The sequence below is a fragment of the Naegleria lovaniensis genome (assembly GCF_003324165.1).
Source record: "Naegleria lovaniensis strain ATCC 30569 chromosome Unknown tig007, whole genome shotgun sequence".
Lineage (NCBI taxonomy): Eukaryota > Heterolobosea > Eutetramitea > Acrasida > Naegleriidae > Naegleria > Naegleria lovaniensis.
In genome coordinates, this window is record NW_025407829.1 from 438,621 (window position 1) to 462,582 (window position 23,962).

Genomic DNA, 23,962 nt, shown 5'->3' on the forward strand with positions numbered 1-23,962 from the left:
CATATTTGCTCATCATTTCTTTTGTTCGTTCTGGTTGCACGTCGAGGTCAACAAGGACCTCAGTTGGGGTGTGATTGATTTCTCTTGAGAAAAAAATGAAAGATCCCCGCCCAAGACCCATCCGCAATTTTCTTCTTCTCTTTGCTGATCGTTGTGATGAAACAACAACAACAACATCCACACCACAAAACCCATCGAAAGGGAAAAAATCATCGTCTTCCCATCACAATGACCAAAACGATTTAATTAAACTTCAGGAGAAAGATTTAGCATGGGTTCAGGATGGCATCGGATACAAGACCCTCTTTCTTCGAATTCTTTCCTTTTTGGACCAATATGATTTGGCGCAGAGTGTTCAACCTGTGTGTAAATTATTTCAAAATTTTGCAAATTGTGATTTGTTATGGGAACAATTGTTTTGGAATTTGTTCACTCATCATTTTGAGCTCACAAAAGAAGAAATCTCTGAAAAGTATTTGAACCCTCCAAACCTAGATTCAAGGTTAGGTATTTACACCCAACAAACTCTAATTCCTGAAAAATCTTGGAAATTCAAAGTTGTTAATGGTGTGAGATTGTACTATTTAAATCACACCACCGACAGCTATAGCAGTAGTACTCCAGGAGAATCTGGTATTTGGAGATTGGAATGTTCAGAGTGTGGGGCAGATTTTCATCACAGAGAACCATATATTTATGATGAAGAATCAGAAGATTATTTACATTTGGATTGTGTGGATAAGGAAAGATTTCATGAAAAGGTTGAACATTATGCTCAATTCCAAATAGCAAGTTATTTTTCAAGAAAAGTGATCATTGAGACCTTCTTTAGAAGACGTTTAATTGGCAAGAATGAAGATGATGAAGTATCTGAAGAATCTGTGGTCGAGTACACTTGTGATGTTTGTGGAGATCCCATTCACACAATCAGATATTCATGTCTTGATTGTGAGTTTGATCTTTGTGGATACTGTTGTGAAAAGTTAGTTTATAATCAAAAAGGAGTTGACATGCCATTTTGCAAAGGAGTAGAACATCCACTCGATCATACATTCCTCACTGTTGGGCAAGAATATTGTGACACGTATTCATGCAATTTATGTAAGGAAAAGATTCGTGGATTTAGATATCACGACCCTTCCAAAGACAACTTTGATCTTTGTACATTGTGTTTCAAAACAAAACGTGATCCCAATATTGACTATGAAAAAATGGATCATCATGAAGAGATTGTTACTGAAGCATTCTATGCAGAACTATGTCACAAGATGCATCTTCAAGAATTGAAAGAAGTCTACAAGAATGTATTTGACATGACGGTCAAGGGAGCGAAATCTGAACTTGCTGACGAATTGTTGGAATTATTGGAAGAGAAAAAAGAAAGAAATACTCGCCCTAGATTGTGCACACTTGTTTCTAATGTACCTAGATTTTGTTGTAAAGATGATGAAGGTAATGTGTTGACAAAAGATGCTATGGACGCATTGGTTGCAAGTTTGGATTTGGTTGAGGAAAAGGTGAAACCTCCCAAAAAGAAATCAAAAAAAGCCATCGTTGATGATGAGGAATAGGAAATTCGAATGTTACACTTGAAACTGTACCTGGTACTGCCAACGCATGCCTTAAGATTGAAATAAATTAGTGCCTCAACCAAAAAAAATGCAACCACTGTCCGTCGTAACGAACAACAACAACCCTTTGGATGCGGAGAAAATGATGCAAGATGATGACTTGGAAATATTATATGGATTTGAATGCATTACTAATGATGTCATTGAACATGATATCATTCCTTTTGTAGATTACCATAGTCTGATCACAGTAATTCCGTTAGTTTCAAAGACTTGGTACCATATGGCAAACAAAGTAGGCATGTGGTTTACTATTGTTTGTAAAGAGTGCGGAATTCATGCAGAAAATCTTTCAAATTACGTTACATGTTGTAAAATTAATAATATTCGGAACAGAAATTCTACAAGCTGGGATAGTTACTTGTTTGATGAAGATTTGTATATATTGAAGAGATTGTATTACACTATTCGTAAATTGTTTCCAACAAAATTGTTAACACCAAACGAGGACACGTCCCGACAATTTAGAATACCTGATTTGATCACAAGAGACCCAAACAATCCACATGTTTTAATATTTAACAACCAAAGGTTCAAGGAAAATACTTTTGGTTTTGATCTTAATTTAATGAGTGACAAAAGAATTCCAAACTTGTTGTTTCTTCCAACTCCAAAACCATCTCTTGGAGAAAGCACCGAAAGTCATGACTCTGCCCCACAAGAAAATACAGTGCCAGACCGAGACATTTCTCAATTGGTTCCTGTGTATTACTTTGAGGTTGGAACAATGGAACTTGATAGCGAGTTAAAAACACCAACCATTACATCACCTACAACACCTCTCTCTTCAGCATCTACGTTCTCTCCAAACATATCTACTCAAAAATCAAGACGAGTCTTTGAAAAGAAGGAAAAGCGTGGAAGAAACTCCATTGGGGTATTGCATGCATGCTATCAAACAAGACGACAAGTGGGTTGGGATGAATGTGGCGCAGGATTTCATAGCGATGATGGTAAAGTTTTTGTCGCAGAGGGTGGCAGTGATTTTGATATTTTGATCAAAGAAAAAAAGCCTATACTTGGAGATACGTTAGGATGTGGTGTATTAGCTAACAATGGACAGGGAATTGCTTTCTTCACGTTGAATGGCAGATTCATGGCGTCACCATTCACTGTTAAAACAACAAAAGAGGACATGAGGTTCGGGCTTGGATTTTGGAAGAATGAGAAGGTGGTTTGCAACTTTGGTCAAATCCCTTTTCAATACAACATTACCAATGTATTCGACGATGTTGAAAGATATCTAGGAGACCATCCAGTGGATAATCTACCTGCTCTATCAGATTCAGGATACTCGTATGAAAGAGAAACAGTCACTGGTCTTTTGGATCGATTGTCAACTCTCAGACTCAGATTAAACAGAGCTAGTGAACATTTAAACATGGTATCTAGAGCTGTAAGAGGAATGGATTTATCACCCTCTTGGTTCGAATCTGATGAAGAATTTGACGACAACGCTGGCTCTGACTACCAACCTTCTGAATCAGAATCATCACAAGATGACGAGGTACAAGAGCAAGCTCAATTTAGTGATCCAGAGGAAGAAGAAAGCAGTTACGAGGAAGAAGGCCAAAACGGTGGTGCAGAGATGGACACTGGTGAAGAAGAATAATTTTTGCTTAGTTGCTGACAGCAGAAATTAGTTTAATAACACGCGGCGTCGTTAATCATTCTTCTTATTCTCACTTTCAGAAATGCTTGTGACGCTTGTTGAGGTGCGGACGAAGAACTTCTGATATCAATGAAATGACGTATTTGATAGTATTTCGATACACAGCAATAATTATGGCAACATGGACAACTCCTGTTAAAAAGGCGTACTTGATCCCAATGACGCTCCATACAAAAATAAAAACAATGTAAACATAAAGAACCACAATGGCTGCGTGGAATAGCAAGTTAAAACTGAATCTAAAAGGAGTCGCAGTCGCAGCATTACTTGTTCCTCTTTGCAAAGGATTTGGAAAGGCACCAGTCTTTGAGTGAGCCACCGCATTGTTAATGAATGACACTGCGAAATTCATCATGAAAAAGTGCATTTTGATAAATCCAAAAGCAGCTAGAGCACAATTTTTGTAAATTCGTTGATTAATTTCGTCTTCATCTGCATCATCATTCTCGTTAATAAAACCATCGAATAATCCTGCAACATTATTTTCTAGGCAATAAAACCTGGCCCAAAAAACAATGTAAAACATAATTATTGTTCTAATAACACCAAAAATGATTTGTAAAGCCAACAACATCTTCGGCCACTTCACTCTTGGTTCCGTTCTCTGGTTTGACCCGGATATCGGATCTGTTGTTTTTGGAGACAGAGTGTAAGCTAAATAGCAAACGATAGGATCACCCAAGATCGATCCCAAAGTCCCTGGGATCATCCATATTGAATTGAAAAAATCAAGCGGCGATATGGCGATGGGAAATAAAGTCATTATTTTTAAAACGCTCGTGTGAAAAAGTCTCGTGCTACATACTGGCCTTTGTCTTGATCGTTTATGAGGCAAACGAATTCCATTGTGAAGCAAGCAAGTTTGATTCTCAATGGATGAAGATACTCGAGAAATCAAACTGCTTGCTTCACCGTCAATTATCCAACCAAAGATGCGCTTCACACTCAACCGATCTTGCGCAAAAGTTTACAATTGCCAGCACAGTATCTCGGCTGTAATGGATCGAAATTTTTAAGGCAAGCCTTAATCACTCAAAAAAATTTCTCATCACTTCTCTCTGACTTTCGCTCAAAAGCAGATACCAACAAACATACAACATGGCAGAAGATATTCAAGCACTCGTCGTCGACAACGGATCTGGTATGTGTAAGGCAGGTTTTGCTGGTGATGATGCACCAAGATCTGTGTTCCCTTCCATTGTGGGTAAACCAAAGCAAAAGTCCATCATGGTCGGCATGGGTAACAAGGATGCCTTTGTCGGTGATGAAGCTCAATCCAAGAGAGGTATTTTGACTTTGAAGTACCCAATTGAACATGGTATTGTTACCAATTGGGACGACATGTCATTGATCTGGCACCATACTTTCTACAATGAATTGAGAGTCACTCCTGAGGAACACCCAGTCTTGTTGACTGAGGCTCCATTGAACCCAAAGGAAAACAGAGAGAGAATGACTAAAATCATGTTCGAAACCTTCTCAGTTCCAGCCATGTATGTTGCTATTCAAGCTGTTTTGTCTTTGTATGCCTCTGGTCGTACCACTGGTATGGTTATTGACTCTGGAGATGGTGTTACTCACACTGTTCCAATCTATGAAGGCTACTCCCTTCCTCACGCCATTTTGAGAATTAACTTGGCTGGTAGAGACTTGACTGATTACATGGTGAGAATTTTGAGTGAAAGAGGATATTCATTCGTCTCCAGCGCCGAGAGAGAAATTGTCAGAGATATTAAGGAGAAGCTTTGCTATGTTGCTGGTGATTTTGAAACCGAGATGAATACTTACCAAACTAACCCAGCAAGTATTGACAAGACTTATGAACTTCCTGATGGTAATGTCATCACAGTCGGTAATGAAAGATTTAGATGTCCAGAAGTATTGTTCAAACCAAGCATGATTGGTATGGAACAAGACGGTATGGCAGATACTGCCTACAACACTATTCAAAAGTGTGATGTTGATATTAGAAAGGACTTGTATAACAACATTGTCATGTCAGGAGGTACCACAATGTTTGAAGGTATTCCAGAGAGATTGACAAAGGAAGTAACTGTTTTGGCTCCAGCTTCAATGAAGATTAAGGTTGTTGCTCCACCTGAAAGAAAATATTCTGTCTGGATTGGTGGTTCCATTTTGGCTTCTTTGTCTACCTTCCAACAAATGTGGATTAGTAAGGAGGAATATGAGGATAACGGACCTCAAATTGTTCACAGAAAGTGTTTCTAAACTCTTGTATGGACAATGCCAATGTAACAGTAAAATGATGAATTATCCCAAATAATGTACTTACATGAATGTTTATTAAAACAAAACATCCACATCATAGAAAACATGCTTTGGATTTTCCTCATCGTTTGTCGTATTATACTGATATTGATAGATGTTGCTAAGATTTTCAACAATTTCCATGCTAACCTTCTTGTCGCAAAGATACATGACGAAAGAAAAGGCGTTCAATATTGTGAGATCATGGCTCCACAAAATTTTGGATAATGGCAGAACTTCCAACCAAACTGGTTTTTGAAAAGATGTGTCCGTATTAATCGGTGGATGGTCAATTCCCATCAATTGTGAGGCGCTTATATCTTCTCCTGGGTTGTGACAGATATAAACATTGTGATCTGAAATAAAGTGAAAAAGTTCCTTGCCAAATATTTTTTGAATATTTTTGTTTTTTAGGAACGGAATACTGCATACTGTACTGGTTTCGTGTGTGTTAACTTGATCAGATGATTCCAAATAGTTCTTGGAACTTGTTGTTGTATATACACAATTTTCTTGGTTAGGGAAGAAGTGAATATAAATTGTTCAAAAATGTTTTTTACAAACCTCCAATGAAAAATACAGAATTGCAAGAGGCGTAAATGGATCTAATGGGAGTGCTGAGGATTGTTGATGGAACTAGAGTCCAATTATTTGCTTCTATAATCTGATTATAATTCAAAGCTCCAGCTACAAAGCAAAATCCCTTATCAGTAAGACAAATGCTACTGAAATATAATGTTTGAACATCAATTATTTTTCCATAGTTTGAAGAAAATGAGGGTGACTCCAAAGGGCAAAATAAATATGTAATGTCACCAGAAACTTTTCCCAGCTGTGACTGATAGCTGCAGCCTAAGATTTCATATAAGCAGTCAAATGACTAAACTTCTTTTAACTTACCAGCACCATATAATTTTCCATCACTGGTCAATAATATTGTATGCTGATATCCACAGCTAATTTTTACCACCGACTTCATTACCGAAGAACCGTCGACACCAGTCGTGAATTTAACAGGAAGAATGTCACCTGAGGCACCTGTGATGAAAATTGTGAAGTTGTAAGATACAATACTAAAAACTAATTTGCATTGCTTACCTTGGCCCACACCTCTAATAAAGTCAATAATTGTGAAATAATATTTAAATATCCCTACCTTTGCCCGCATTCATTGTTTCCAGCGGAGTAAACGACTCCTGATCTGGTTTTAAATACGTAAAATCTCATACCACAAGCAATTTGCTCAACGGGCTCAGAAAAATCAATCATACTCCAATTTGTGGCGTTAGGGATGTTACTTCGTTTTGAAAAATCCAAGCTGTACCCATACATTGTTCCATCTTTTTGCGATTCGATGGTTATTTGATGGTTCAATCAATGAACTAGAAAAAACATACTTTCGTCTAAAAGTAACACAAACGAAGAGCCTGATGATCCTTGCACAAATCTATAGATATGTCCAGGAAGCACAACTTGTTTCAAGCTTGATCGATCGGAAAGGCCAAACGGTTTTGCGAACATTAGAGGATCATCATCATTGAAATCTTCCTCGTTTTCGTCCTCATGCTGTTTGCTCCCAGAGATAGGCAATCTTGTTGAAATGAGAAGGACTTGATCTTGTGGTCCACTTCGCATTTTTTCAAAAATGTTGAACTTGGCAAAAGCATAACACGTTTGCCACCTCAAGACTTTGAGATCAAAAGCAACCAACAAATTTTTCTTCCGATTGTGCCACAAATGCATGTAGTTTGGAAATGCCACAGGATGCAGTATTTTCAACATGGGCAGTAGATTTTGTCAATTCAATATTGAGAAACCCAAAGTTTCGAAATGCTTGCAAGAAATTCCATGTTTTTCTGCGGCCGCACTCAAGATATTCCAACCTGGAGTTTGGGAGCATGGTTTCATTAAAGTCCTTGCCGTCATTACTTCCCAAGTCAAAAAAATCATTCAACAGTAGACTGATATGTCCTCACATGCCCACATTAACACTAATTGCTCCTCTTGCAGCAAGACAAACTCTGAAACATCTACATCTTCTTCACAAACTGCAGTGATCAACACAAAAACTACTGGTTATTCCTCACCATTAGATGCTTTCCATCATGGTCCACGTGAGAAAATTGTGTATGTGACTGCGATCAGCACACAACCACAAGAACACCCTGATGCGATCATCACTGTAGATGTTGATCCACAATCAAAAACCTTCTCACAAATTATTCATATTTTACCAATGCCCTACAAGGGAGATGAGCTTCATCATTTCGGTAAGTTTCTTTTCTTGGTACCAATTGATCATTATCAACAACTATTTAGGTTGGAATGCTTGCAGTTCTTGTTATGGCTGTTGTGGTGCTGGAGAAACATCTGACTCTGATAAGAGACGCTTTCTGTTCGTACCTGGTGTGAAATCCAATCGTTTCTATATCATTGATACAGTTACCAATCCAAGAGAACCAAAAATTCATCAAATTATTGAACCTGAACAAGTTGAAAAGGTGACTGATTTGGCATACCCTCACACAGCCCATTGTCTTGCTGATGGTAACGTAATGGTTTCAATGATGGGTACCAAAGACGGTAAAGGAAAGGGAGGCTTTGTCTTAATTAAGGACAATGGAAAGGGAGTGTTTGAAGTTGCTTCTCAATGGAGTAAGGAAGAAGAATCAAAACTAGTCTATGGATATGATTTCTGGTATCAACCTCATCATAATATCATGGTTTCTTCGGAGTGGGGTGCTCCCGAAGCCTTCACTACAGGTTTCAATCCTTCCCAAGTGAGTACTCATTATGGTCAACATATTTATTTGTGGAATTGGAAGGAAAGAACTCTTCTCAAAAGAGTGAATTTGGGAGAAGATGGACTCATTCCTCTGGAGGTTCGTTTTTTGCACAATCCAAAATCACATCATGGATATGTCGCTTGTGCTTTAAGCTCCACAGTGTTTCATGTGTACAAAGATGGCAACACTCAAAGTTCAGAAGTGGAGTGGAAAGTGAAGAAGGTCATCTCGGTTCCAAATGTGAGTGTGAGTGGATGGGCTCTTCCATCCATGCCTTCTCTCATTACCGATTTTGTCATTTCTCTGGATGACAGATACTTGTATTTGAGTAATTGGTTGCATGGAGATGTTCGACAATATGACATATCAAATCCTCATGAACCCAAACTCGTTGGGCAGGTGTTCATTGGAGGTAGCTTGAGAGAAGGAAGTGGTGTGTCCATTGTTGAACAATCTTGTCAAGAGAGTGAGAATGGACAATTTGGAGTTCCTAAACAATTACTTCCAGTACCGCAAGTGAAAGGAACTGCACTTCAGGGATCAGCTCAAATGATTCAACTTTCATTGGATGGTAAACGCTTGTATGTGACCAATAGTTTGTTTTCCGATTGGGACAAACAATTTTATCCTGGACTCATCGATTCTGGGGCACAATTAATTCAAATCGATGTGGACACAGAGAAGGGTGGTTTAACCTTGAACCAAAACTTTTTGGTGGATTTCAGCAAGACCAATAATGGAGTTAAATATTTGGCTCATGAAGTAAGATATCCAGGAGGAGACTGCACCAGCGATATTTGGTTGTAAGGTTGGCATGTTTATCGAATGGACCTCCAGAATTGATTAAACATGAGATTATTCAATTAAAACTTCTCAATGTTAACCTTATCATTTTTATCAAGCAGGAAACAAAATCCATTGACATGAGAGTTGGATGAGGTCCTACAAATCCACTGTTGTATAAAGTTGTATATTTACTGTAGTGTATTAACAGAATGGAGAGTTATCTTTGAGTTCATCGAGAAGATGTTACCCACAGTGCAAAGGAACTGGTTCTCGAACATGTCCCATCTTCAAAACAAGGTTTTTGTTCTTCGATTGGAAATATGCCATTTTGAAATTATCATGATGTTTCGCTCAACAATGAAAACAATAAATACTGAAACTTGAGAACAAAGTTTTTCATTTCAAACAAAAAACTATGAAGCTCCAGATCATGAAAAACAGAACTTTTTTGACTTGTCTCCTTCTCCTGATTGTGTTAGCCCTTGCCGTTGTTGCGGTCAACAGCCATGAAGAGGATGTTAAGGCCCAAACAACACTCACTCCTCTACATCGTCCAAAATGCAAGAAATACTACTGTTACAGATGGTGTAAATATGGGTTTTTGACTGATCGGTGTGGCTGTCAAAAAGGATGTCGATGCAGACGTAGACCTTGTAGAAAAGTTCTTTGCCGTAAATGGTGTAAATTTGGTTTCAAGAGAAACATATGGGGGTGCCCTATCTGTCAATGCCACAGACGGCCATGTAAATCCTGGTTGACTATTCCTCCTCAGCATTAAGGTCTGTCAAAAAATACAATACAAATATTATGTAAATAAAGAAAAACATTAAATTTTAGGTTTTTAATAGTTGTTTCATTAATTCAAAGCTCAAGAATTGGAAGGATCATGAAACACAAAAGACATTAAATCATTTCAGAGACAGAGACCAAGAGAGAAAAACAATTTTTTTCGGGGAGCAAAGGAATCACCAATCTAAAAATACCAACGTTGGTTTCATCAAAGAAAAAAATGTACAATAATCACGATCTGTTCCACTCCAAAGATAAGCCAGTAACCCATCCTTCGGCACCGCTTTTACAACACAATAATTATTCTGAAGCCCTTCCATTTGAAGACCCTCTCAGGGACATGCAAGAGGCTCACTCTATGGGTACATCTATTATGGCTGTTGAATTTGATGGCGGAGTGGTGATTGGAGCTGATTCTCGTACAACAACCGGAAGTTATATTGCTAACAGAGTTTCTGATAAGCTTACACCTGTTCATGATAGAATTTATGTTTGTCGTTCTGGATCAGCAGCCGACACCCAGCAGATCTCAGATTATGTTCGTTATTTCTTGAAAATTCACTCGGTTGAAGTTGGCACATTGCCATTAGTAGAGACAGCTGCAAACCTGTTCAAAGATTTCTGTTATAATTATAAAGATCAATTACTTGCTGGTATAATTTGTGCAGGTTGGGATGAAAAGAATGGTGGAAGCGTTTGGACAATTCCATTAGGAGGAACTCTCATTAGGGAACCATTCAGCATTGGTGGATCGGGAAGTACTTATATTTATGGTTATTGTGATGCAAACTTTAAGAAAGGAATGACCAAGGATGAGTGTAAGCAATTCGTGAGGAACGCTTTGTCTCTTGCCATGGCTCGTGACGGAAGCAGTGGTGGTGTTGTTCGTCTTGCAGTCATTACAAAAGATGGCGTAGAAAGAGAAGTTCACCATGAAGGACAAGGAGGCACACTCCCAAAACACTACTCTGATTAGATCGCTGTTTTGTAAAATTGAATTATTTAATACACGATTTTTCCTTTTGTACCTTGAATCTCAAAAGAGAAATTGTTTAATTCAATTTGAGGTTTCCTTTGTTAGACTTTCTTGAGTTTGTTATGGGCTTGTATTCACCTGTCACAGAAACACCCATATATCCATTGAAAAGACGCAAGGAAGCATCATCAATAATTAGTCCAGGAAGATAATTGTCCAAATTGAATAAAGGAACACCTTCTGCAAGCTGTTGATTCAATTGACGAACTACACCTCTCGTAACAACAATATTGACAATGAAGGCAAAGTTCTTAATGTCCATGTCACCAATCCAGCTTTGTCTCAAAGTTAGATTAACATTTGGATTGTCAATCACAGCAGTCAAGTTTACGGTAGTAGCATTGTTTTTCACAGCAATGTTATCGAAAGAGAAGCTGGCATCAACATTCAAAGAGAAAGCATTTACAGTGTTGTTTGGTGTGTTGATGACTTGGAACAGCAGTTCTCCCTTAAAGTCTGCACTCATACCAGTTTGAGAAATATTAAATTGAGGGCATGGGGAAGTGGCTGGATTGCTAGAAAGAAGGATTTGAACCAATTTGTTTGGATACTTTTCGTAAAGCTGAGGAAGATAAATCTTTAAACTAGTAGTGTTGAGTTGAATCATTTCAGTTGGAGGTACCATATCTGGTGTAACAAGGTATGTCATTTGATTCGATTGATACAGGCTATATAAAAAACTCTTGGGAATAAAATCAGTCAAATAAATTTGAAGCAAGTCTGACATTTGAACTGACGTTGGTAAATCGACAGGATCGAATGGTAATTTCTCTCCCAGGTTTTGAGAAAAGAACCTCACTTGTGAGGATGCCCCAATCGTCAAGTAATCAACAGTTTCGAAAGTGTCAAAACCAAAGTCAATCATTAATTGCTTGTCACCAAATGTCACAGGAACGATGAATGGTTGTTGAGCAATATAGTTATTAACAGATTGAATCTTTTCTTCAATTGTTGAAGTAATAGCTTTAGCAATCATCTTGTTGAATGTGTTTGCAAATATTGATTCCAGTAAGTTGATGAACCATCCCTGAATACCGCCATCTGTAATATGAATTTTCATGTTATATAACTCTAATCCAACAGTTGATATGAATTGGGGCTTTTCATCGTTTGTTAATTTAAAAACAACTCTCATTCCTCCATAAACGCTCTCCGTATTTACATTAGCGATGCCAGACCCACTCAAATGTGGAAATGATTTCTGTCTGTAAAGATATTTTGTGGTCAATGTGATGCTAGCTTGTGAGACAGTAATATAAAAAGCGTCAAGATTTGGGTCTAACGTTGCTTGGATTTGTTCTCCCAAATCAATTTTCTTGATTGTTGTTTCTGTCAAGAAAACATCAACCTCTCCGATCACTGAAACAGATTGTGTCACATTAAAATTAGGAACAGCTGTCTTGAGAATAAACTCTTCCAATTCAGACTTGTCCTTCTTGATTATTTGATTCAAATATGAGATGCTCAAAAATCCAGCAGCTGAAGGCTTTAATGGCACAAGTTTTCTGTGAGTTTTGACTCCGCGAAGAATATTTACATCTTTTCCGAATGTCATTGTTGTAGCGATCATCATCATCACCACAACAACGGCAAAGAAGGCATGATGACGCAAAGGATGGCTTCTATTTCTCATCTTGCTAATTTTTTGAGAATGTTATTCTCGCAATGAGATTTTTTAGGTGTGAGAGGAGAAAAGGAAGGGAAAAGGAATTAATTGCTTTGGAGTCAATATCAGGGTGCAGACCAACGTTGAAGTAAAAAGCATTGGTCATACACGTGCTGTATCACCATGAAAATTTACAGTTTTCTGAGTTTTATGTGTGCATCGAGTCGTAATTGAGTTTCGTTTTATTTTGAAACGGTAATAGACATGGATTTGGAACTGATACCTTTTTCTCGAGGGGTGACCTTGGAACATTTATCAATTCCTTTTGTACTTTTCATCATGGAGAATCATTGACACACGTTGGAATCGTAAGAGGACTGTACATATATTGTTCTTGTTGTTTTTGAGAAGAACATGAATCGTATTCTGACATGGAAGTAGGATGATGAACGAAAGCCAATCCCCAGAATTGAGTGAGCGTACAAGAAATTCTTTAAACGAAAAAAATACAAATTTCAAATTTGACTGCTTGAGGTCAATAGTAGTGATTCACAACCTTCTCGAATTCGTTACCTACTTTTGAGAGAGGCTAACAAGTTGTTGCTGGTATATCTCATATTCTTCTACACTACCATCATCATACTTTGCCAATAATACTCATTTGGTGATTCCATAGCTTCTCTGGCGCTGGCTTCAGGTTGACACTATTGTTGTTCATCCAAGCACACCATCATTACAAATTGTATTATTGGTATAATCCGATAATAGTACAACATAAAAGCCTTTCTTGAGAAACGGAAATTGAAATGGCTCATCCATCGGCATCGAACGAAATTGAGTTGGAAATTCATGATGACCATCATGACATGACTCCAATGATTTCCAACCAAGCTCAGCCTTCCGCTCCTTCTTCCAATGAAGGTGGTACTACAGAGGACAAAAACAAGGTTATAAACTCGAATACCCCTTCAAATACAACTCCACAACCCAATACTTCAAACACAGCATCTGCTCCTAGAGCTTCTAGTGATTTAGCAAGAAGAGTCTCACAAGAGAAAACAAAGCGTTCTATGGACATCCCTCGTTATTTTGAGGAAGCAAGACAATCCATCGATATCGTACAGAGCGCAGAGAGAGAATTAAAGGATCCAAACATTTTGAAACAAAAGAGCAAGAAGGAGAGACAGTTTCTTCAAAAAGCCAAGGCCAAGGCGATTGACATCACCGAACATGAAATGACAGTGGACAAAGTTTGTGAAAACTACTCAACCAGTTTTGATTCGGAAAAACCTGACAAGTCAAGAGTAAGTACATACTTTTTTAATGATGATGAATGAACTATGTAACATCTTTATTAATTAGGGACTTACTGCTGAAGTCGCTGCAGAGAGGTTGCGTGTGAACGGTCCTAATGCTCTTGCTCCTCCAAAAAAGAGGCCATTCATATTCAAAGTCATTGAACAATTTACATCCCTTTTTTCATTGCTACTTATTTTGGCTGGATTGTTATCTTTTCTTGATGTAGCTATAGAAAGAACAACTGAGTCGTATCCTAATCTTTTCTTGGGAGCTATTCTTTGGCTTGTTGTCATTTTCAATGCCGTTGTTACTTTGTGGCAAGAGCAGTCGAGTGAAAAGATTCTCGAAAGTTTTCAAGAAATGCAAAGCGAGAGCAGTTGGGTTATTAGAGATGGTGTTGCCCAAAAAATAGAGTGCACCCAATTGGTACTCGGAGACATTGTTAAAATTGAAGCTGGTGATAAAATTCCAGCAGATATGCGTCTATTGCACGTCACACAGTTGAAAGTAGATAACTCTTCACTGACAGGTGAAGCAGACCCTCAAGCAAGAACAGTGGAAATGACCTCAAAGAATCCTTTAGAAACAAATAACTTGGCATTTTACGGTACAATGGCTCTTGAAGGTTCGGCATATGGTGTTATCGTTAGATGTGGTAATCAATCAGTCATTGGTCAAATTGCCATGTTAGCAGGCTCGACAGTAACTCTTAAAACTCCTCTGAGAAGAGAAATTGACGGCTTCGTTCGTAAGATTGGTATTATTGCCTTTGGTATGGCCTTATTGTTCTTCTGCTTGGGTTTCATTATTGGTAACAGCTGGTTCCAGAACTTTATTTTTGCAATTGGTATCATTACAGCAAACATTCCACAAGGTTTAATTGCTACTGTCACTGCCTGTCTTACTGTTTCAGCATCAAGACTTAAGGCAGTTAATGTTCTTGTTAAAAAGTTGGAGCACGTGGAGACTTTAGGAAGTACTTCAGTTATTTGTTCTGATAAGACTGGTACTCTTACTCAAAATCGAATGACAGCAGTCGAAATTTGGTGTGACGGTACTATTAGAAGCGTTGATTACAAGGATAGATACATGATGAAAAAAGACCCCGGAATGACGACTTATGCAAAGGAAGGAGAGGAAAATCTGTCAACAGAGGATAAATTAAGAAGATGTGCTGCATTGTGTTCCACTGCTTACATTCTACCAGATGAAGATAATATGGTGAAGCCAATTCTCGATAGAGAATGTAAAGGAGATGCTTCAGAATCAGCATTGATAAAATATATTGAAACAAGAACTGAATGTGGAACTATTGCAGAGTTTAGAAACGACCATCCTGAAATTTATTCAATTCCATTCAATTCCAAGAACAAGTACATGTTAATGGTTGTGAAAAACAACCTTACACCAACATGGAGCAATAACCAAGACCATTCAAGACCTGGAAAAGCCTTGTTAATGATGAAAGGAGCTCCTGAAAGAATCATTCAGCGTTGTACACATATTGAGATTGGAGGACGAGTACTTCCTTTGGATGAAACTTGGAAACAGTACTTCCAAGACGCTTACAACTTCTTTGCTTCAAAGGGAGAGCGTGTTCTTGGGTTTGCTCAACTCTTTGTTGATGAGCACATAGTTTTAGAACAAAAGACAAGGGAAGGATCTGGTAAAACTAATGCAGATACTAGCCAAGGTCAGCAAAACAGCTTGGTACCTATGGAAGGATTAATATTTTTGGGAATGGCAGGTTTGACTGATCCACCAAAAATTGGTGTTCCTGAAGCAGTTCACAAATGTAAAACAGCAGGAATTCAGGTAAGTTGATTACTCTTTTTTCAACCTAAATTTATTCAATATGTTCAAAGGTTGTCATGGTCACAGGAGATCACCCAGCAACAGCGAAAGCCATTGCCAAGCAAGTAGGTATTATAGAACAGGAGGCCAAGACTATTGAAGACATTGCTGAAGAAGAAGGAGTTAGTCCAAAGAGCGTACCATACTCTCGTGCAGATGCTGTCGTTCTTCATGGTGAAGAGATTGACAAGCTGACTGCCAAGGAATGGTCTCAAATTTTGAAAAAGAAGCAAATTGTTTTTTCAAGAACATCTCCTCAACAAAAGTTGTTGATTGTTAGCAAATTCCAAGAGCTAGGCCATTGCGTTGCTGTGACCGGAGATGGAACCAATGACAGTAAGTATTATAGTACCTCTTCACTTGTTTCAAATATTCTTCTCTATTCTAAAAGGTCCTGCACTGAAAAAGGCAGATATTGGTGTGGCCATGAACATTTCAGGAAGTGCCGTCTCAAAGGAAGCTGCTGCCCTAATTCTTCTTGATGACAATTTTGCTTCGATCGTGAATGGTGTTCAAGAAGGTAGACTTATTTTTGACAATTTGAAAAAGTCTATTGCTTATACACTTACTCACTTGTTCCCTGAAGTAGGTCCTTTCCTTGCTTACGTCGTTTTTGGTATTCCATTGCCAATGACTGGTTTGTTGGTGTTGTGTATTGACTTGGGTACTGAATTGGTTGCTGCCGTGTCGTTAGCTTATGAAAATGCTGAGTCTGATATTATGAGAGTTCCACCTCGCTCAAGAAATGATTCCCTTGTTGGTTTTACTCTTCTGGCCTATTCATATCTACAAATGGGTATGATTGAAACGATGGCATGTTTCATGAACTATTTCTTCGCTATGAGTACTTATGGTGTGCCTCCAAGATATTTGTGGTGGGGCAGCAAGAATGGATATTTCAATACTGATACAAAGAAGGATCTCTATATCGAGGAAACAGGAGTCTATATTTCCCCAAGTGATCAGCTCAACATTTTAAGTACTGCTCAAACTGCATATTTCTTATCCATTGTCATTTGTCAATGGATTACATTATTTAGCACCAAGACTCGACGTTTGAGCGTTTTTACTCATGGATTTTTTGGAAATCTTGTGGTTTATCTGGGTATTGTTTTCTCAGTTGCATTGCTGGCTATTTTCATTTATTGTCCTTTCATTGGAGACTACATTTTCCAAACTAGATATATGATTATTGATTTTTGGGTTTATCCTCTTCCATGGATGGCAGCAATGTTGTTCTATGATGAAATGCGAAAATGGATTATCAGAAGGTTGAATTTAAGATTCTTGTTCTGGTAAAATAAAGTTTTAAAGTAACCACATAATGGACACACTAACAATAAGGGCAAGCGACAAACGACAGATAGCTGCTGAACTTGCCATAAATATTGTAGAATGAATCACTGGTATGTCTGGCTCTGATGGATCCACAAATAAATTGATTGCGTCATCGAGCACCATATCATCACGATCCTCTTTGTGCAACAATAATGTCATGTAATCCTTGTAATAAAACTCAGTGTGATTGGGCAACATTTCAAAATCTTGTTTTGCCATTACATAGGATCCTTTGGAACAAAATTTAAATGGTGGCTTACAAAGTGAAAGCGTATGAACAGTAGTGTTTGTGAATAATTGAGTCGAATTGAGATGCATGGAGAGACGTATCCGTTAATGTTGGGGCTGAGGAAATTTACAATTTCTCCCCAATCGCTCTGATATACAAATTGACCTGCCATATATAATTGATCTTGATAAATATCCATTTTCTTAATACCCCTCAATGAATCGTCAAACACTTGAGTTGGCGTGAATAAAACAACCCTCTTTTTGAAATGTCGTATATAATGTATGGACTTGCTTGGCTTGTAAAGAAACAAGTATTGTTTTGGCGCAGTGAATGTTCCTCCAACTACAAACACATCTATGATTGTTATGAATCAAGAATGAACAAGCGTTCAAATAACCAACTCTTATTAATTTTCTTACCTTCATAGATGTGATTATTTTGAAGAGCAATAGATGTCACTGGACCATTTAATTGACCTTGAAGTAAAGTTTCCCATTTCCCGTTTTGATACCTTTTAAAGTAGTCTTTTCAAGCATTTTCACATAAAGTCACACCATTCATCACATTAGAATTCAAATGAACCATCATTCAATTCCAATGTGTTAACAGAGTCATGCACACCTAATTACATTTCACACTTACCTGGAAAATTTCCACCCACATAAATATAATTATCATCATGAATGAGAACTGTATGGATAGAGGTTCCTCTTACGCCTCTCACTCCAGCACTGTTAGCAAATAAATCCCACTTTAAAGAATTGGTGTCAATCATGACAATATTATTGACATTTTCAATGCCAGCTGCCTTTGTAAATTGTCCAGCCATCAAAATAGAGGGTTGACATTGTTTAAATACATTATTATAAAATACTTTGATATCCAAAATTGTTGCATTTTCAGACCATTCTCCCATATAAATGTCACGATCAAATACATTTAAGGAGGTCCATAAAGAATTTGTTTGATTTTTCCCATTACTATTACTACTACTACTACTACTCGTCGATGCTGCTCCCATTTTGACAGCAATAGGTCCAGTTTTCACACCATCAATACTCGTAAATTTACCTCCAATAAATAACAAGTCACATTTTGGTTCATATACAATGACATGAATCACTCCATCGGGAGGAATTTGATAAAAAGGAGTGAGAGAATGCGTTTCCGTATTATACATGGCAAGATTCTTGATTGGAGTTTTTTGATGATTATTTTCATTGGAGAGTTGTTGTGAAGATGTTGAGGATATGAAAGTAAAAGATCCTCCGATGAGAATTTGTTCACTATGGACCGAGTTCACAATCCAATGATTTAAAAGTAAGAGTAGAATCACAAGAAGTGTTGTTGTGGAAGAAGGAGCTCGGACAATGCGTTGTTGTGACTTATTGTTGACGGTGTGAATAGGATTATTATTATTGAAAAAACAGTGCAATGGATGAATGGTGACATTCGAAGGGTGGGGTCCACATTTTGTTTGTTTTGAAAATTGTAATCCTCACATCCGCATCTACATCACTGTTTCACATTCTCATCCTATCTATCAAAGATGATCAAGTTAAAAGTATAAAAATGTCTTCTCCTTCACGAGGGATTGCTCTTCTTTCCTATCCCAACTATGAAGTATTTCCAGTGTTGATTCAAATATTATCTCATTTGGAACCAGTAGCAAATTATGCCTTGTTCGGAACAGGACGACGATCATCGACACCACACGGAACACCCTTTCATCAAGCCTTTGATCATCTACTGGAATATATTTGGAAAGGCAATCAAGATCCATTACAACAACAACAACAATTAATGGAGAGATTGGTACAAACTTTGAAAGAAGCATACCCTCTACCAGATAATCCCGATATCATGGAATTATTTGTTACAATGGTATCATTGTTGATGGATGCCAATCATGAACTGGCAACAGTATTTTGTACTGAACGAGCAACCGTCTTAACAATGTGTCCAGCTTGCACATTTACCAATAACCCTCGAACAGACATGACATCCAAGCACAAAGTCTCAACGCAACAGTGGAAAGAATTTGAGTCCACTGGAATTCTAGATACTGCATTGATTGAAGATGTTGATGGATATCATTGTCAAGTTTGCGGCACAACATATACTGCCCGAAAAAGTGACCTTATTTCCAAACCACCTGAAATACTCGTATTAGAATTAGATCGATATTTTTTCAATTATGAAACATTTACTCTGCAAAAGTCCAATACCCTATTCTCGTTAGATGTAAAAACTCCTTTACCATTCAGATATTACACACAAGAGGGATCAGCCATCCAATTGTATGATTTAGTTGCTGTGGCCAACCATGAAGGGTTAGGGACAAGTGGTGTTTATTCGTGCTGCTTCTGGAATACTGCATTACATAAATGGTTTTGCTGTCATGGTAATCAGCTTCCAACACCCTTCACTCACAATCTTGAATCGTTCATAACCCCTTCGAATTATGTTCTCTTTTTCACCAAGAAGAAACCAATACAACAAAAACCATCCTTTTTACGACAGTTTGGAACCATGGACATTAGCTTTTCGTTCTCTGAATAAAGAGAACTTCATGCAACAACAACAACAGCAACTCCTTAAATCATCATTGATACCTATTCTGATTACCAAACCCTCAAATGAGTATTGAGAATAATCCAAACCCTCACATGAACTTTGAGAATAATCAAGTCTTTTCGGATTATAACGTTCACATGTCGTCGCTCTTGGTGAAAAAATCATAAAAAATGTCAACAACGAAAAGACACCGTAAACCACCATTGCATCCTCAAGAACCCTATGATCCTTACAAACTGTATGAACAATCATTCAAACAAAAAGGACAAGGTAGATATGTTCTCTACAAGACCTACAATTTGGGAATGCTTTGGTGCTCGTTGACATTTGGCTTTTTTGCCCTTGATGCCTTCAACCCTTCACACTATGTCAGTGTTCGACTGAATATTTCCGACCAGGAAGCACAGGCCTACGATGATTTATTTGATTATCCTCTAAGAATTGCATCTATGGTGACAACAGCCATTGCATTTGCATTGAGTGTAATTTTATTACTTTGGTTCTCGATGCGACGCTCCATTTACTCGAACATTCACTATGTGTTACATTTTGGAACATTGTGTGGATTAGTACTGAGCTCTCTAGTACAATATCTATCAATTATCGTTTTTTACATGAGTATGAATGACATTGTTGTGGATAATGTCAAGATGGTTTATACCTTTCGGATTATTTGTGGCGTGGCTTTGGCAGTTCATGAGCTATGTGCCTATAAATTACTCTCAGAGATGTGTGAAACGAATGGTTCAAGTCCAGGAGTGATACTCTCTTTTGCGCTCACTTCACGGAGTTTCAAATTTGCCTTTGATGAAATTATTTCATTACAAGATTGGATCACTCCAGCTCAAGTCATGAGTGTCTTGTTATATTTGGGATTTATTGTGATCATTTCAGTCATCTCGTACACAAGTTTAGAGATTTATCAATATCTTCAAAATCATCCCTCGTTATTTGATTCAAAAAAACAAACTTTAGAATTGTTAAAACATCAAATGTACGATTCAAAGAGAACATTTGTTGAGAAAATCAAACAAGTGTTGAAAAGAAATTTAGCATACCTCTTGATGATGACGTTTTTACTGTGTATGACAGCATTGTTTTGGTTTGGAGTGAGAATTATGCCTCTCAATTCTGGTGGATGGTATTGGGCTGAGCGTGTCAATGTAGGTGTCAATGACATCATTTCATTGAGGTTGGCCATTCATTTTCTCATTCTTGTGACCCTACCCTTTTTTGGAGCTTTATTCGATCAGGGAGGTAAAAACAAGGAGCAACGGAAGAAGGAATTACAATTGTTGGAAATTAGAGAAAACAAAAAGACAAGTATTCCTGAGAGTTCCATTTCACACAAACGAAAAACATCATTTGTTGAAAAGATTGCAAAATCATTTCGATTGAAATTTAGAATAGTTTTACTATGTTTGGGAATGATGGTTGCAATTGGCTCTTCATTTTTCTATACCATTGAGTCTCCTCAAAACGTACCACTTTATGATTTTTCACTTAATATTGTGACGTTTATTCACTCTATTGGAACTGCAATGGCAACGAGTGCCATACATTTAATACCAAAATATTACTTTTCAGTAATCAATAAGGACGAAATTGAGGAAAAGGCAACGTATTTGAAACGTCGATATTACAAAAACACTCCACAATATTTATTTTATTTGCATAACATTTTCTATGAACAAACAGAATTTACTGGAGTGAGATATTTAGCATGGTACTCCTTATTAAGCACTGTCAAGAACATTTCCCTTCTCTATCACATGTATGCCAAGTTCAGAATGAATGTACTCATTACTGCAGCTGTATTGATCTTTGTACTTTCATTGATTGCCTTTTTAGTATTGGCTGTTCTATCCTATGTGGATTTTAAATATGTAAGGGAAAGAACGAGAAATCAACATGACGCTTCTGAACAGACCCTGGAAACTCCTCTCATATCCTCAACACAGGAAGAACAGCTCCATGATCATGTAAAGGAAATGACCTCTTCTTCCAAATTTGATCCATCCAGTCTCTTTACCAAACATGTCATTCGATTTAAGGGTTGCACTCGATTCGCAGTTGCTGTTTTAACATGGCCCATTGATGTGTTAATGACTGCTAACATGACACTATTCATTACGTGTTTGTGTGGAGCACCTACCATCATGTTGTCGTTGTATGAAGCTTTGGAACCTTCGAATAGGCAAAGTAGTCATCCTGTAGAGATTGTCTTTTTGTGTTGTCTATTTGTATTATTTCTATTTTCATTCCTTTTTGTTTACAAGACCACGTTTCTCAAGTTTATGGGTCTTCATTTCTTCAAGTGGACTCGAAGACTCTATAATTTAATATTTGATAGTCCTTATTCCACTATTAGTGGTTATGTGAATGGTGCATTTTCATTTGCCAAGTATGAAAGTCGATTAATGGAAATGAAGAAGAAGCGAGAACGAAAGGCCACTAACAATTCTGTTCCACTTGTGAAAACGTTGCACCAAATGATTGATCCAGGACAACAAGAGAATGCACATCCATCGAATTGGGATTTACACTCTGAGGAAAATGATGGAGGATATTATGTGTCCTATGAATTAATGAGTACGAAGAAGAATTCTCCATCCCTGAACAATGACCACAATTTAGTGTTAGAAGAAGAAGCCATCGACTCAAAGCTATTAACACTTGCTGATGAAGTGAAACAAGACGATTATGTTATTGTGACCACCAAGGACGATCGAGTATTTCCATACGAAGATTTAGAAGACAATGAAATTGAAAGAGTTAAAATCCAACACTTTAAATCTAAGGAAGATTATGTGAACTATTTGAATTCATCAGAATTTTTACAAAGGTTCAATGAGAGAGATTATTCTTTCACAAGAATTACCAATGGAACAGTTCTTTTCAAGAAGAGCAAATATAAGCACGTATATACCAATGAGAGGAATTTAAAGTACATTCGTTCCATTCGGCCTGGATCTAGCTTTACACTCTTTGTCATTTCCTATTTTTGTGGATACTTTTTGATTCCTCAAGTGTTTTCATGGTTCAAATTGGCACCCATTCCAATCGTGTCCAATCCTTATACTTTCTTAATTGTGACGTGCAATTTTATATTTGGATTTTTAATGTTTTATCCTTTGGTGGGTAAGTAGTCATGATGTGAAATTGTATTTGTTGTTAAATGTAACAACTTTTCAACGACACACAGCGGTTTGGATGGATGTCAACCAGTCCATTACCTCTTCACTCAAAGAAGCCATTGTGATGCTTGAAGACACAAAAGCCAAACTTCAAATTCATCATTCATCAGAAAATATCGAATTTGACCCCAAGAAACAAGTCAAAATCAAATGTTCCAAAGATCAATTCTACCTTTTCGATGTGAATATGATTACTCAATGGTACAAGAATATGACTTTTATTCAGAAAACTGTGGATGCTAAAATGTCAACCATGAAACATAATTTGGTGGTACGTATTTGTAATGACTATGAATCATGCAATTATTATTTCCAAAAAGATTGTTTTTGTTTTGGCAAAGGCAGGCTCAGTAGTACTTTCATTAATTTCACTCTTCACAAATATTGAATTCACTCCACAAAACTTTCAACCCATGTACATTGTATTAGGTTTGGATCTGGCTGTATTGTTTTTTGTCATTGATCCATGTGCAACCTTGTACTTCTTTTTATGGAAAAATATCATTACCATGTTAAAGATGAGAACCAAGGTTACAGGACTCATTAACAACTATCCTCAAGAAAATAAGGAACAAGTGAATCAATTTGCTCAAACATTCCACTACATTCAATATTGGAATGAATTACAACGAATGCAAAATATGATTGGATGCCGATTTGATATTCATGGATATCTATTCCTTACCATTGATCAAAACATGTACAAGAATTGGTTCTATTCATTATTGGCAACTCTCCCGCCAGCAATTGTCAAATTGATTATTCAGAAATTCTTTACGACTGGTGGATTTTTCAAAATTTAAAGCAACTCTCTTGTTCATCTCCAAGAAATGATTGGATTTAATGATTATAAAATACACTTCAAATCAAAATATTCATCAAAATCTTATT

General features: G+C 37.3%; 11 protein-coding genes across 11 annotated transcripts; 8 read left to right on the forward strand and 3 right to left on the reverse strand.

The window, feature by feature from the left end:
* Positions 1 to 95: 95 nt before the first annotated feature.
* Positions 96 to 1,571, forward strand: C9374_014040 (uncharacterized protein; the record flags this gene model as incomplete). Its single annotated transcript, XM_044689984.1, has 1 exon — positions 96 to 1,571. The coding sequence occupies one exon, from the start codon at positions 96 to 98 to the stop codon at positions 1,569 to 1,571; it is 1,476 nt and encodes a 491-aa protein (XP_044553472.1).
* An 88-nt stretch (positions 1,572 to 1,659) lies between these two features.
* C9374_014041 (uncharacterized protein) lies at positions 1,660 to 3,243 on the forward strand (the record flags this gene model as incomplete). Its single annotated transcript, XM_044689985.1, has 1 exon — positions 1,660 to 3,243. The coding sequence occupies one exon, from the start codon at positions 1,660 to 1,662 to the stop codon at positions 3,241 to 3,243; it is 1,584 nt and encodes a 527-aa protein (XP_044553473.1).
* Positions 3,244 to 4,401: 1,158 nt separating this feature from the next.
* C9374_014042 (uncharacterized protein) lies at positions 4,402 to 5,532 on the forward strand (the record flags this gene model as incomplete). The annotated part of the gene is made up of 1 exon (XM_044689986.1): positions 4,402 to 5,532. One exon carries the CDS (start codon positions 4,402 to 4,404, stop codon positions 5,530 to 5,532), a length of 1,131 nt encoding a protein of 376 aa, XP_044553474.1.
* A 75-nt stretch (positions 5,533 to 5,607) lies between these two features.
* On the reverse strand, positions 5,608 to 7,206 carry C9374_014043 (uncharacterized protein; the record flags this gene model as incomplete). Its single annotated transcript, XM_044689987.1, has 6 exons — positions 5,608 to 6,083; positions 6,136 to 6,423; positions 6,472 to 6,609; positions 6,670 to 6,683; positions 6,728 to 6,911; positions 6,969 to 7,206. 6 exons carry the CDS (start codon positions 7,204 to 7,206, stop codon positions 5,608 to 5,610), a joined length of 1,338 nt encoding a protein of 445 aa, XP_044553475.1.
* A 331-nt stretch (positions 7,207 to 7,537) lies between these two features.
* C9374_014044 (uncharacterized protein) lies at positions 7,538 to 9,164 on the forward strand (the record flags this gene model as incomplete). Its single annotated transcript, XM_044689988.1, has 2 exons — positions 7,538 to 7,841; positions 7,891 to 9,164. The coding sequence occupies 2 exons, from the start codon at positions 7,538 to 7,540 to the stop codon at positions 9,162 to 9,164; spliced, it is 1,578 nt and encodes a 525-aa protein (XP_044553476.1).
* A 988-nt stretch (positions 9,165 to 10,152) lies between these two features.
* C9374_014045 (uncharacterized protein) lies at positions 10,153 to 10,908 on the forward strand (the record flags this gene model as incomplete). Its single annotated transcript, XM_044689989.1, has 1 exon — positions 10,153 to 10,908. One exon carries the CDS (start codon positions 10,153 to 10,155, stop codon positions 10,906 to 10,908), a length of 756 nt encoding a protein of 251 aa, XP_044553477.1.
* Positions 10,909 to 10,984: 76 nt separating this feature from the next.
* Positions 10,985 to 12,523, reverse strand: C9374_014046 (uncharacterized protein; the record flags this gene model as incomplete). The annotated part of the gene is made up of 1 exon (XM_044689990.1): positions 10,985 to 12,523. One exon carries the CDS (start codon positions 12,521 to 12,523, stop codon positions 10,985 to 10,987), a length of 1,539 nt encoding a protein of 512 aa, XP_044553478.1.
* An 857-nt stretch (positions 12,524 to 13,380) lies between these two features.
* On the forward strand, positions 13,381 to 17,026 carry C9374_014047 (uncharacterized protein; the record flags this gene model as incomplete). Its single annotated transcript, XM_044689991.1, has 4 exons — positions 13,381 to 13,878; positions 13,937 to 15,688; positions 15,739 to 16,063; positions 16,119 to 17,026. The coding sequence occupies 4 exons, from the start codon at positions 13,381 to 13,383 to the stop codon at positions 17,024 to 17,026; spliced, it is 3,483 nt and encodes a 1,160-aa protein (XP_044553479.1).
* A 9-nt stretch (positions 17,027 to 17,035) lies between these two features.
* C9374_014048 (uncharacterized protein) lies at positions 17,036 to 18,477 on the reverse strand (the record flags this gene model as incomplete). The annotated part of the gene is made up of 4 exons (XM_044689993.1): positions 17,036 to 17,320; positions 17,425 to 17,651; positions 17,717 to 17,821; positions 17,940 to 18,477. The coding sequence occupies 4 exons, from the start codon at positions 18,475 to 18,477 to the stop codon at positions 17,036 to 17,038; spliced, it is 1,155 nt and encodes a 384-aa protein (XP_044553480.1).
* A 392-nt stretch (positions 18,478 to 18,869) lies between these two features.
* Positions 18,870 to 19,859, forward strand: C9374_014049 (uncharacterized protein; the record flags this gene model as incomplete). The annotated part of the gene is made up of 1 exon (XM_044689994.1): positions 18,870 to 19,859. One exon carries the CDS (start codon positions 18,870 to 18,872, stop codon positions 19,857 to 19,859), a length of 990 nt encoding a protein of 329 aa, XP_044553481.1.
* A 185-nt stretch (positions 19,860 to 20,044) lies between these two features.
* C9374_014050 (uncharacterized protein) lies at positions 20,045 to 23,874 on the forward strand (the record flags this gene model as incomplete). The annotated part of the gene is made up of 3 exons (XM_044689995.1): positions 20,045 to 23,015; positions 23,080 to 23,342; positions 23,392 to 23,874. 3 exons carry the CDS (start codon positions 20,045 to 20,047, stop codon positions 23,872 to 23,874), a joined length of 3,717 nt encoding a protein of 1,238 aa, XP_044553482.1.
* Positions 23,875 to 23,962: the final 88 nt, after the last annotated feature.